The 14,374-nt window shown below is 34.5% G+C and overlaps 1 protein-coding gene and 1 pseudogene across 1 annotated transcript; both read left to right on the top strand.

Annotated features, from left to right (window-relative positions):
- The first annotated feature begins 2,336 nt into the window (after positions 1–2,336).
- Positions 2,337–2,967, top strand: LOC141718853 (lauric acid 10-hydroxylase-like; annotated as a pseudogene).
- A 5,392-nt stretch (positions 2,968–8,359) lies between these two features.
- Positions 8,360–8,689, top strand: LOC141718854 (geraniol 8-hydroxylase-like). Its single transcript, XM_074521231.1, has one exon. It carries the CDS (start codon positions 8,360–8,362, stop codon positions 8,687–8,689), a length of 330 nt encoding a protein of 109 aa, XP_074377332.1.
- The last annotated feature ends 5,685 nt before the right edge of the window (positions 8,690–14,374 follow it).

Genomic DNA, 14,374 nt, shown 5'->3' on the forward strand with positions numbered 1-14,374 from the left:
CAATCCGGACTGGTGGGCAAGCAGAGCTCAAATTCTTCTAAAGTTATCAAACCTTAGTCCTGATTGACTGAACTCAACGTAATCCGGACTGGGCGTAAACAAAGCTCAAATTCTTCTAAAAAAATCAAATCTTTGTCCTGATTGGCTGAACTCAACACAATCCGGACTGGGGAAAAGCAAATCTCAAATTCTTCTAAAGACATCAAACTTTAGTCCTGATGGGCTGAACTCAGCAGAATCCGGACTTGGGGGCAATCAAAGCTTTAATTCTTCTAAAGACATCAAATCTTAGTCCTGATTTCCTGAACTCAACAGAATCCGGACTGGGGGCAAGTAAAACTCAAATTCTTCTAAAGACATTCAACCTTACTCCCCCATCCAGAAAATATGCATAGGGGAGTGGGGGGCACATGATAGTACATACAGCTCTTAGAAGGACTATGTCCGGACTCCTAACTCCATCCAATCCCGCATATTACTAGTCCAGACTAATCTTGTCCTGGTAGCCCAACCTTGGGAGGTCCCAGCACGTGAGAGACATAAATTTTGTAAGTCCCAGCACGTGAGGCACATGCCCAAGCGAGTGATGGGACAACTGTCATTCATCAGTCATGAGCACAATCAGAGCACGTGCCAGGAGATCCTTAGAACATTCCTCAACCACTACTATCCTGACACGTATAATGCATCTATCCCACCTAGGTGTCCCCCGCTCCTAGAACCAACGACTACGATTTAAGGTACCAACCCCAAAACCACCTTACACTCATATACACACACAACCACCTTGCATTCTTATCTATCTTCATCTTCCCCAAAAGCGAGTTCTTAATCTCACATCGGAGGCGCCGTGGGACCCAAACCCCCCTTCCGGTGTTATTTTATAGGCATCTCACGACAGCTACACTTCCACCGCAGCGAAGGATCCAGGCACGACGTCAAAAGAGCATCCCCGCCATCAGGAATTATCATGGAGTATGACTAAAAATAAAGGAACTTGGTGTGTACAATAATGGAATGACAAAAAGCTGTTTGACACGAGCTAATTTTTTTCCGGATGGAATGAAATTTCAGATTTTGAACTTTTTATACCATCTCTAGTTGTAACAACCTTTGTTGACTACAACAATGAAAATTGATAGATTTGAAAAATAGAATGAAAGACAAAAGGATGAATATCAAATGTTATGCAAGAATCGATTTTAAATATGACCTACTCGTAGAAATAAATATTAATTTCTTAGTAACGGGGTTAAATTAGTTATTAAGGTTTTTAAAAGATGTCGTAAAAATTAAATTTGTAAAAATTGGAAATTGCTTCGACTCGATTTTATTTCTAAAAAATGATTATTCAAAAATCAGAGAGTATTGGGAATAAATACTCGAATTACTAATCGGATATCATTATTTTATTTAGTTTATCCCTCATATATAAAATTCATTTTATTATTATTTTTGTATGTGTGTATTAAAACCTATATATATATATATTTTTTTGTTTGATAGTATAGTTATACATACTACTAAATTTTTTATCCAATTACAATAATTTAATGTTATACTAGCAAAAATGAAGTTTAAAATTGAGAAAGTCAAACTCTAATTTAATCTCAAGTACTCGGAATTAAAACTAAGATCTGACCAATTCTTGATAAAATCGGTTTTAAAATCGATTATTTGAAAATGGGATTGAATGAGGGGTTAAAAATTAGGACTCGACCGAGTACTAACTCGGCGATTTTGTAAAACGCTTGTTGAAATGAATTGTAATTTTCAAGTAATGAAGCTAAATATAGTTGTGAAGTATTCAAATATAGTTGTGAACCCAACTGGTAACCTTTCAATTAGTACTCGGCGATTTTTAAAACGCTTGTTGAAATGAATTGCAATTTTCAATTAATGAAGCTAAATATAGTTGTGAAGTACTCAAATATAGATTACATAAAAATATAATCCTAAAATAAGTACCTGGATACTTCCATATACTCTACTTTTCTGGATTATATTTTGACAACAATGTGATACATGTGCTGACTGTCGTGCAAACCATGCCCTTGTAAGTTGAAACCAGACATCAATACCATAAAGAATCCTTGATGAAAACTGCATAATTTGCTTAAATGATCGGCAGGAAGCATGACAATAATGTTTATTATCATTTCCGACTTTTTCATAGCAAGGGAACAATGAACAAAGAGTGGGTGGCGTGCGCATACAGCACAATGGATATATTATTTAAGCTAAACAGCAAGATTTCCGACTTGAAAGAGCTTGAAACAAGTTGTAATTAGTTATGTTGTGAAAAACTTTAGAACGTGGCTAATTATTGTGGCTAATATTTTAAGATATGGCTGGCAACCATCAGATGTATAAGGATGTACAAAGTTGATGTTGGAACTCCAGTAGAATACCACAAGACTTCCAACCAAGAAATCTTGAAACACGAAGTGAGTTTACGGGCTAGATGGACGTGATCATCTTTGTATTATCTCTGATTCTTGCGTATGTTGTCTTCAAGTCTCTACTTTCATTTCCAAATAGAGGCAAAAAACTTCCCCCAGGTCCATTTCAGTTACCTATCATCGGTAATCTTACCAAACTAGGCAAGCTGCCCCATCAGTCCCTCGCCAATCTCGCCAAATTGTATGGTCCAATCCTGCACCTACAACTGGGGAGGGTGACCACCATTGTCATCTCTTCATCAACTCTAGCTCAGCAAGTCCTTCAAAAGCAAGACATTACCTTCTCTAGCAGGTTTATACCGGATGGGCTCTACGTTTATGACCATCAAAAATATTTTATGGTACTTTTACCGTTGGCCCAACTTGGAGAAACCTTAGAAAAGTAGTCAATTTAAACATGTTTACAGTTAACAAGCTGGACAAAAATCAACATCTACATAGTAGTAAGGTGCATGAGCTTATTGAATACGTTAAAAAGTGTCGTCATATTACGTTACTGTTATGAAGTTCAAATTACATTAAAAACTTAACTACTAAATGAAACGTGCAGGACCTTTTTATTGCAGGAACAGATACAACTACAAATGCTTTTTCTTAATCAGAATCTCAGGCTACAACATGCGAAGAGCTTCAGCTCTTTTTCTTACTTCTGTATATATTTCTATCTCACTATGCATGTAGGCAATACAAGTATTTATAGTCTGTCTAATACGTGCACACCTATTCACTTACGTATGTTTACAATTAATATAGCTGCTTTATTTTTCTACAGTGCACCTTAATTTAAGGATATATATTGATACACGTTTATGCAGCTGTTCTCCTTATCTTTATTTTTCTACCTTCCATTTATTCAAGCCGTGTGTAGCCTACCTTGTTTTATGGAATTCAAGCTGGTTCATGCATGCATAGTCTTGACTTTTGAGTTTACACAAAACAAGCTTTTATAGTTAATGATCAGGGCTAAATAAAGTCCTTCAGAGTTATCCACCGTCTTTGACTTCACTGCTGCGTCTTTTATTTTTCTGCCTTTCATACTAGTGCATCTGTTTTCAAGACTTGCTGATATTATGTTATCTTCCAGAGAGTTTGACTTCTAACACTCCCCCTCAAACTCGATTTTGCATTCCAAGCTTGTTTTTCATTTTGTAAAACACATCAGGCTTCAATGGCTTTGTAAATATATCCGCTAAATTTTCGTCTGTGCTGCAGTGCACTAATTCCACGATTTTATCATTCACTTGTTCGTGAAGAAAATGCTATTTAATATTGATGTGCTTGCTGCGACTGCGTGACACTAGAATTTTTACGAGAGAAATAGCAGATTTATTATCCACATAAATTTCAACCGGACCTTCCTCTACGAGATTTAACTCGCCTAATATGTAGCCTAGCCACATAGCCTGACATGCGCACGCTGCTGCTGCTTCGATTTATTCTGCCTCACATGTTGAAAGAGCAACTGTTGGCTACTTCTTTGATGACCACGAGAATATTGCTGAACCGATATGAAAAGCATATCCCAAAGTGCTTTTCCCGTCATCCAAATCTCCACCATAATCACTGTCTGAAAAACCAACTAATTTTGAATCTTGAGAATGCGTGTAAAACAGACCATGATCAAGTGTACCTTTTATGTACCTCAAAATCCTTTTAGCTGCCATGAAGTGATCTTGCTTCGGTTTTTCCATGTACCTGCTAACCAGTCCAACTGCATACATAATATCTGGACGAGTGAAAGTTAGGTACCTCAGACTTTCAACCAAACTTTTGAATAATGTCAGATTTACCGACTCCCTCGTTGAATCAATCCTGAGCTTTATGATTGCTTCTGCTGGCGTGCTCACTGGCTTGCATTCCTCCATTCTGAACTTCTTTAAAATTTGCTCTGCATATTTTTTCTGAGACACAAATATCCCATCTTTGCTTTGCTTCACCTCGACTCCAAGAAAGTATGACATTTGACCAATATCTGTCATCTCAAATTCATTAGTCATAACTTTCTTAAAATCATCAAACATACCAGGATTATTTCCAGTAAAGATCATATCGTCCATGTATAAGCAAACGATCATAATATCTCCCCCTGAATTTGTTTTCGTGTAGAGGACATGCTCGTATGGACTCTTCACGAAACCATTTCTCTGAAAATATTCATCAACCCTTGTATTCCATGCTCGCGGAGCTTGCTTCAAACCATATAAGGCTTTCTTCAGTCTGTAGACTTTGTTTTCCCGGCCTTTCTGAACATATTTGGGAGACTGCTCAATATAGACTTCTTCTTCAAGATAATCGTTTAGGAATGCTAACTTCACGTCCATCTGAAAAATCTTCCATTGATTTTGAGCAAAATCTTCCATTGATTTTGAGCGGCAATTGCTGTAAGAATTCTGATGGTGTCAACTCGAGCGAATACCTCATCATAGTCAATGCCGTATCTCTGCTTGTAGCCTTTAGCCACCAACCTCGCCTTGTATTTCTCCACTTCTCCGACTTGATTCGTCTTGGTTTTATAGACCCACTTGACACCAATTGCTTAATATCCTTTTGGAAGATCTGTGAGCTCCCAAGTATCATTTTTCTTTATTGCACCAATTTCCTCATCCATGGCTTTATCACATTTACTTTCTTCAGAAGCCTCTTCAAATGTAACTGGATCGCATTCAGCCATTAAACAAAATAGAGAATAATCAAAGGTTGTTTATACCAGACTTGTTGCTTCATAGATATTATCCAGACTCCGCATCTTTCGTGGTGCTCCCCCTGAACTGCTGCTTCCTCCCGTGGATGGTGTCGATCCAGGAGTTTGTTGATTTAGACTTGGTGGAGGAGTTTGATCATCATCTCCGTCATCTTCAATGTTGGAGTCATCATCATCATCATCATCATCATTATTGAAAAATAAACCAGCAACTTTTCTTTCTTCCTCGCTCCATTTCCAGTAGTCTGATTCATCAAACTCATCATCTCGAGAAATGATTAATTTCTTCGTGAGGGGATTATAGAGACTGTACGCCTTGCTCCTTTTATCATATCCGGTAAATATGCACTTCTCACCTTTATCATCCAACTTTTTTTTTTGATCAAGAGCATGGGCATATGCAATACACCCAAAAATTCTGAGATGTCCCACTGATGGTTTGCTACCACTCCATGCTTCATTTGGAGTTTTATTTCTGACACTTTTTGTTGGACAGCGATTCAACAAATAAACTGCACATAAAACGGCTTCGGCCCAAAAGGTTCTCGACAAGTGCTTTCCTTTCACCATGCTCCTTGCCATGTCAAGAATAGTGCGATTCTTTCTTTCTGCAACACCATTTTGTTGAGGAGTATAGGCCGTTGTCAACTGATGATTGATTCCATGTGCTCTACAAAAGCTTCTAAATAGATTAGAAGTATACTTGCCTCCTCTGTCTGATCTGAGTACCTTCAAATAATGACCACTTTGCTTTTCTGCCAGTGCTTTGAACTCCTTGAATTTATCAAGAGCCTCCGACTTTTCTTTGATGATATACACCCAACTTTTCCTGCTAAAATCATCGATAAATGTTAAGTAATATCTATTACCTCTAAGTGATGAGATATCAAATGGAACAGCAATATCTGTGTGAACAATCTCCAATGGCCTCCTGGCTCTCCATGATTTTCCAACGGGAAAGCTTTGTCTATGTTGCTTTCCCTTGACACACGCTTCACACAAATTTTCTGGGTTCATTGATTTCTGGCAAGCCGTCCACCATCTTTGTCTTTGACAATAATTTTAAGCCAGAAAATCCAAGATGACCAAATCTTAAATGCCATAACTACGAGTCATTTTTAATGACTGATTTCAAGTACTTCTGCACTTTCGTTTGCATATCAAGCGTAAACAAACGATTCTTTGACATCTCTATATTTGCAATCAATTCCCGAGCTTGATTTCTGATAATGAGGTAATTGTCCTGTATCTGTATATTATATCCTTTCTCCACAAGTTGGCCAAGACTGATAATATTATTTTTCAATGCAGGAATATAATAAACATCATTTATATATTTCTTTTCACCTTTCTTTGACATGATCGTGACGGTACCTTTTCCTCTCACCGAAATCTTTGACGAGTCACCAAAAGTAACTTCTCCGCTGATGGTGTCGTCTATCCCCGTGAATAATTCCTTGTGACCAGTCATGTGATTACTGGCCCCTGAGTCAAGATACCAAACATTCTTCTTGCTTTCCTCGTCTCCTTTGTAAGTGAGGAACATAGCAGTGCCAACATCTTTGTCTTCTTTTGCTGCTGCAAAATGACTTCTTTCTTCCACCATTGGTGCTCTACACTCATAACTGAAATGGCCATATTTATTACAGTTATAACACTGATATTGAGACTTATCACCTCGTTGTTGATATCCGCCTCGTCCTGGACCTCTGAAATTTTGACCACGACCAGATGGCTGATACCCTTCAAAATTCTGGCCTCTATTGAAGGACTGCCTTCCTCATCCTCGTCCACCATGTTAGCCACCTCTAAAGCCACATCTGCCACGTGTAGAACTGCTACTGCCAAAACTGTCACCAATGGATACCTTACTTTGTAACGCCTTTTCCAAATGGCTTACATCATCATACTGGTTCATTCGCTGCTCGTAGGCTTGAAGAGAACCTACGAGCTCATTAATAGAAATCGTGGACAAGTTTTTTAACTCTTCGATAGAAGTTACAATATAATCAAATTTTCTTGTTAATGAACGTAGCAACTTTTCCATGACCCGAACATCATCGAGACTTTCCCCATTTCTTTTTATCTCATTTGTCACCGTTTTCAAACGTGTAACAAATTCACCAATATTTTCGGAACTCTTCATCTTCAAATTTTCAAACTCCCCACGTAGTACTTGGAGCCGAACCTTTTTGACTTTCTCGACACCCTGGAATGATTTTTACAGAATCTCCCACGCGTCTTTCGCCGTTTTTGCATTTTAAATTTTTTCAAAGGTTGATTCGTTAACTCCTTGAATAATTGTATATAATGCCTTTTTATCTTTTTTCCGGGTTTCTTTCAAAATCATCTTCTCAGCATTTGACAAGGCTGCTTCAGCTGCTGCATCTGTGGGCTCGTCATACCCGCTTTCGACAATATCCCAATTATCGTAGGAACCGAGTAATACCTTCATTTGAATACTCCAGTTCCCGTAATTTGTACTAGTCAATTTTGGAATATTTGGTTGCACTATCGTCGCCATTTTTCACGAACGGAACCTTAGCTCTGATGCCACTTATTGGAAACGTGTAAGCTTCGCACAATAATATATAAAATAGCATACTAATAATTTAATAATAAAATAAACTCAACACACTTTTTCTTGGTAGATAAAGCTACTGCTTTTTCTTAATCAGAATCTCAGGCTACAACATGCGAAGAGCTTCAGCTCTTTTTCTTACTTCTGTATATATTTCTATCTCACTATGCATGTAGGCAATACAAGTATTTATAGTCTGTCTAATACCTGCACATCTATTCACTTACGCATGTTTACAATTAATATAGCTGCTTTATTTTTCTACAGCCCACCTTAATTTAAGGATATATTGATACACGTTTATGCAGCTGCTCTCCTTATCTTTATTTTTCTACCTTCCATTTATTCAAGCCGTGTGTAACCTACCTTGTTTTAAGGAATTCAAGCTGGTTCATGCATGCATAGTCTTGACTTTTGAGTTTACACAAAACAAGCTTTTATAGTTAATGATTAGGGCTAAATAAAAGTCCTTCAGAGTTATCCACCGTCTTTGACTTCACTGCTGCGTCTTTTATTTTTCTGCCTTTCATACTATTGCATCTGTTTTCAAGACTTGCTGATATTATGTTATCTTCCAGAGAGTTTGACTTCTAACAAAATACAGTTGAGTGGGGCATGGCAGAAGTACTGAAAATCTCAGAAATGATGTTGAAGATAAAATCTGAGCTTCGCGAAGTACTGGGTAAAGAAAAAGTAATAGAGGCGGCATATATTTGTCGATTACCTTACTTACGGTGTATTTTGAGGGAAACACTAAGGTTACACCCACCCCTTCCTTTCTTAGTACCATGCCAAATAGCAGAGGAAACTGAAGTTAATGGCTACATTATTCCAAAGAATTATCAAGTTCTGGTCAATGCATGGGCAATTGGACGTGATCCAGTTTCATGGGAGAATCCCCAGTCATTTCAATCGGAAAGGTTCTTGGATTCAGAAGTTTTATAGATCCTAAGGATGATCTTTTCTTCCCTAAAGATATGCGTACTCATGTGAGGCAATAGAAACTGAAAGAGTTAGATGCCAAGAAAAAGCAGGATTATTATGATGCTATTTGGAATGCTAAATGGAAAGATGATACATATCCTATTTCCAGAACAAATGTTGTTGAACACCTGGAAATAGCTGAAAAGAGAATTTAAAATCCTGATATGTTGACTTATCTAAAAGCATCTACTCTGGTCGTCAGATCCTTACATACAGCTCAAGAAGCAACTACTTCTCAAATCAATCAGATCAAAGAATCATTGATTGCTTCAAGGCTGACTACTCATCAGGAAATTCAGAAAAAAATGGCATCAATTATTATCAGACAATCTACAATTGAAGTTAATCAAGCTAGATTGGAAGCTAAGTAAGTTAAAATGCATAATCAACTTACAGAGGTATGAAATTTAATGGAGCTGATACTTCTCTATTGCTTGGTGATGATTCCAAAAAGGGGGAGAAAATTATTCTGTCTAAATGCAAGCAGCCGACATTGATAAATACTGATGATGAAAATGCTGATGGAGGTAATAAGGGGGGACAGAAGGATAGTGAAAGGAGAAGAGGTGAGAGCTAGTTGGAATTAGTGGTTCATCAAGTTAATAAAGAAGAAGTTGTTATTCAACCAATCACAACCTCTGATTTTACTTATGTTGTTGATTTTTCAAACCCAATTCAAGCTGATTTATCAAATCCAGGTTCTGAAGACATAGTCTCTGATAAGCCAGAACTTACTTTTGAAAAAAAGAAGAAGCTACTATGGGGAAGTAAGAAACCAACACCTAGAAGAGATTCTTCTGAAACATTAAAGAAGATTTATAGTGGAAGTTCTCACTCTAGAAAACCTAGAATCACATGTGGTCTTGGAAGATTAAATGCTGATGATCCATTTATAGGATATGTTTTGACTTTAAGAAAGCATTCTAACTTGACAGAAATTGGAGACAATGTACTGCTTGAATACTTACAGAAGATCATATAAGTGTAAATTGTTATTGATCGTGTTGAAGAGAAAATGATTTATTTTCTGGAGTCTGGGAGAAACTTAAGGTTGACTCAAGAACAGTTAAGAGATAAACCATGGCAGGAATTGGAACTTATTGCTACAATTCTCAATTTAACTAATTCTGTAACTGCCAGATGGTCTGCATTCATAAAGAACCTGATACAGTTAAAGCATAAAGGAATGCTTTACAAATCTAACTACATTCCAAAGTACATTGATCAAACTGAATATGATGTTGATATGCCTATTGGAGGAGCCAAGATAGAAATGAGTCTAGGGACTAAAGTTTTCACCTTCAATCCTGATGGAAAAAAAATTGGGGTCTGGAGCTAGATGATCTATCTCTTGAAAATTCAAAGTTACATGATCTCAGGGCTGCCATCTATGAGAATGATGAATCAACGAATGAACTGAAAGAACACAAACAGAAGATGCAATGGTATTTGGATGTAATGGAAGAAAATCTGCTGAGGAAGTTTCTTAAAAATTTTCCAGACTGTGTTAGAGTTCCGAATGAAGAGTAAAGTCTGGTATTCACTAAAGTAAAAATGCATATGTTTACTTGATTACTGCATTTAGATAGTTTTGACATCATCAGTTGGAACTTGTACATATTTCCATAATGCACAAGTTGGGGAAGATTGTTAGATATATTTGATGATATCTGGACAAAAACTATCAGAAGTTCTTATTAGGACTTATATCATCATTTACTGTAGAGTGACGTCATCAGTACTTATATCAGTACTTGATGATCAACAGATGATGTCATCAGGATTTGTCACTTCAGTAGATATTCGAGGAGGAAAAGGAAAGCAGGAATTCAAGACGGTGATAGACTTTATCTCAGAAGCAATCATACATGGATAGGTTTCCTTATTGCAATAGAATATGATTCCTTATTTGATTGTGTAGCTGTGCCATATAAAGCACTTATTAGGTTCATACTATATGCATTGTGAACTTTGTTATATCATTCGCATAACCTAGCAGCTCTCAAGGATATTTGTTTATCCTTTTGAGAAAGTACGTTTGTAATCAATTTTTATCTGTTAATATAAAAATTGTTGATTCTGTAGAAGCTTTGTCGAATTATTTGGATAAACTGTATTCACCCCCACTATAGTTGATTACGGACCTAACATAAATTGGTCTTTAAAATTATATATAAATTTCAGGATATTATAAAATTAATTTATAAATGGTATATTTATATAATAATAAAATTTGAGAACAACGAGAGATCGCGTTCATTGAAATTTGGGAGGAAACATGTCTAAGTAGAATTTGGATGATTTTAGAAGAATTCTCTAAAATATAATCTAATTTGATTGCATTTCATAACATGTAAAATACACTAGAAATTCAATAAAATCTATAATTTTATTAAAGCCAAAAATGTCCATGACTTTTGAATACCATAAGGTTTTAATGGATTGTTTTAAATCTTGATTGAATAGCACTATATTTTAAAATATTTTATGAAATCCTGATTGACTACCCCAAAATTTCAAAAAACATTTTAAAATACAAAATGAATACTAATTAAGGTGCCTCAAAATAATAATTTATTACCAAACTTCATAAATTAAAATCCACCCAAAATTTCAAAAAACATTTTAAAATACAAAATGAATACTAATTAAGGTGCCTCAAAATAATAATTTATAACCAAACTCCATAACTTAAAATCCACTAAAATTCAATAAAACTTTAAGTTCCCAAACAATCCATTAACTTACAATTATTAAAATAACATACAACTAAATTATCCAACAACACCAAGAAACTATAACAAAAACCTAAGAAAAGACCAAACTCCTCAAAGTCTGTAATTCGCACTCTTCCCATAAATTGCCCACCTAAGAAAACCTACCGGAGGAAAACAAATCGAACAAAGGACCGACAGTGAGCGAACAATATGAACAAATATGAACAAAGCGAATAATATGAATACACAAATAATCTCTAATCAAAATGATTTACTCTTCCAAATAAATTCTTACAAGTTATAAACAATGATAAAAAATAATATAACCAAACGCACAAATGACAAACTGTAATCATACTTGTACACGTACTCTTACACAAATAATCGCACATGCAAAATAATACACAAAATATCTTACATAAGAATATGAGATATAATCTTACACTTACCGGATGTCCTACATTTTTGTATTTCAAGGAATAGGTAGTCATCAAAACATATAGGGGCTTGCACAACACAAAGTAAATGCTACCGAATATCTTACAGGGGCTTGCACGATAATAAGCACATGTTACCCGAAAGGCCAAATCATACCAATACTATCCATGGCTATATGTGTCCCACAACTTTGGCGACATGCCCATACAATTTAATTACACCGCATAGCAGCTGCCAAGCACGAGATTATCTACTCGCGACGGATGTCTTACAAACTCCCAAGTCATAAAAATATCATAAATAACTCAAAATGCGTACTCAAATATCACACATGCAAATAATTACATCTTTAAAACATATAAAAATATATCAAAATAACCTCAATAACATATTAGTCCAATAAAGCAAACCAAAAATCATAAATAATCGCTTATTATTCCAAAAATCGGAGTTGATCACTTCCAATGAATGTCAAATTACTGCATAAAGAATAATTCAACTGAAAAAGTATGAAACACGAACGTCGTCGGAAATTCCGAGACCTTTTCAGAATGGTAAGGTACGTCAAAAATGAACAAGTAACGAATTCATAAAAAAAATTAATACGGACTGCAGAACAGAATCAACCCCTGATTTGTTCAGTATTTTATAATTTAAGGCATATGAATCATGAAATATGGAATCCAAATGTAAAAGCAAAATGCAGATGTCAAAAATAGATTTCCAGTATGGCATTGCTCATAATATTTGAATTAATTTTCAATTTACTATGAATTTATGAAGTTAAACCGTGCAAATAGAAATTTAACCAACAGGTTATACAAACATGAGATTTTGACATATTTACGAGCAAGATTAAGAACAATACAAAGAACGAAAGTTGTACATAATCAAAATATCTTTTCAAGGAGTCCAAAATCACAATATTCAGGTAAATAATGAATCAGATTCAAATTTTACAAGAAATCAAAATTACTTGAAATCATGCATACGAATTTTGAATAATAATACGAATACGAAGTGGAAGTGGAAAAAAAGATATCCGTACCTCGAAAGGTTGTTAAACTGAGAATTCTAATCAACGAATTCAGAATTCCAAATCACAAGAGCCCTAATTTCTTGGTCTCCGAAATTCCAAACCTCTGATTAGACTTTGTTATTCATCTACACCGGTAATTATTAACCTGTACCAAGGAAAAATTATTCTCCTACACTACACCGGTAATTGGAGTTTGGCGAGTATAATTTTGTGTAATAAACTCTTATCGTACCTAGCTTACTTGATATTCGGCTTAACGTTTATTTTAAAGTTTCGCTCTACTATTTTTATTAAAATTTTTGTCACTTTACTTATTCGCTTAATATTTTTTTTGAAAATACTTTAGATACCTATATAATTGCCAAATCATAGTCTTCGTTTTACTAATGGATAATTAACTTGTATTTCAATTTCAAACTTTATAAAATTATATTCTTACTGGACATTTGCCTCACTCGTATTTCATTCTTTCTGCAGATAATAGAGGTTAAAAGCGGAAATTTCGATGAGGGCAACCATAAATCAGTATATGTAGTAATATTTTTATCATTACATTAATATAAAAAGGATGTTTATATTTAGATTTTACTAATTTGTCAAATATTAATACTCTCGATTGTATATAAAGATCGGTCATCTAATCATGTTTTACACTAAGTTTGTATGATGTATGATTCAATATTTAATCTTGATTGTATTAGTACTTGAAAATTTTACAAGAATAATAAGTGAAGTTAACCGAAAAATTAATTAATTATATCTTTAATCTATTTAAAAACTGTATTAGCCTATTTCATTTTAGTTTTTTTTTACTTGAGAAAAGCACGAAGATTTACTCAAATTGAAAATAATCTAGCACAACTATAAAAGTTTTATTATAAATAAAATAATAAGATGTGATAGATAAATTACCCTTTAAAAATTATATATAAATTTTAGGATATTATAAAATTAATTAATAAATGGTATATTTATATATTTATGAATTTGGGAACAACGAGAGATCGTGTTCATTGAAATTTGGGAGAAAAAAATATCTACATAGAATTTGTATGATTTTAGAAGAATTCTTTAAAATCTCATTTAATTGGATTGGATTTCAAAACATGTAAAATATACTAGCAAATTCAATGAAATCTATCATTTTATTAAATTAAAAAAAAATCCATGACTTTTAAATAACATAAAATTTTACTGGATTGTTTTAAATCTTAATTAAATATCACCATATTTTAAAGTATTTTTTGAATTCTAATTGAATATCCCAAGATTTTAAAAGACTTTTTATAATCCAAAATGAACACCTTCACATGCTAATAGATTATATTAAATTCAATTGAATACCCTCATATTTTCAAAATCTTTTAAAATCTTTCAAATTCCAATTGAATATAACACTCTAATTTTTATCACACTTTTCATATTTAAATTTAAGAGTTTGCTTAGAGATCT

The sequence above is a fragment of the Apium graveolens genome, chromosome 4 (genome assembly GCF_009905375.1).
Source record: "Apium graveolens cultivar Ventura chromosome 4, ASM990537v1, whole genome shotgun sequence".
NCBI classification, from domain to species: Eukaryota; Viridiplantae; Streptophyta; class Magnoliopsida; order Apiales; family Apiaceae; genus Apium; species Apium graveolens.

Bases quoted from the DNA above. Each gene is read 5' to 3' on its own strand.
- LOC141718854 (XM_074521231.1), top strand. From the start codon at position 8,360: ATGGCAGAAGTACTGAAAATCTCAGAAATGATGTTGAAGATAAAATCT.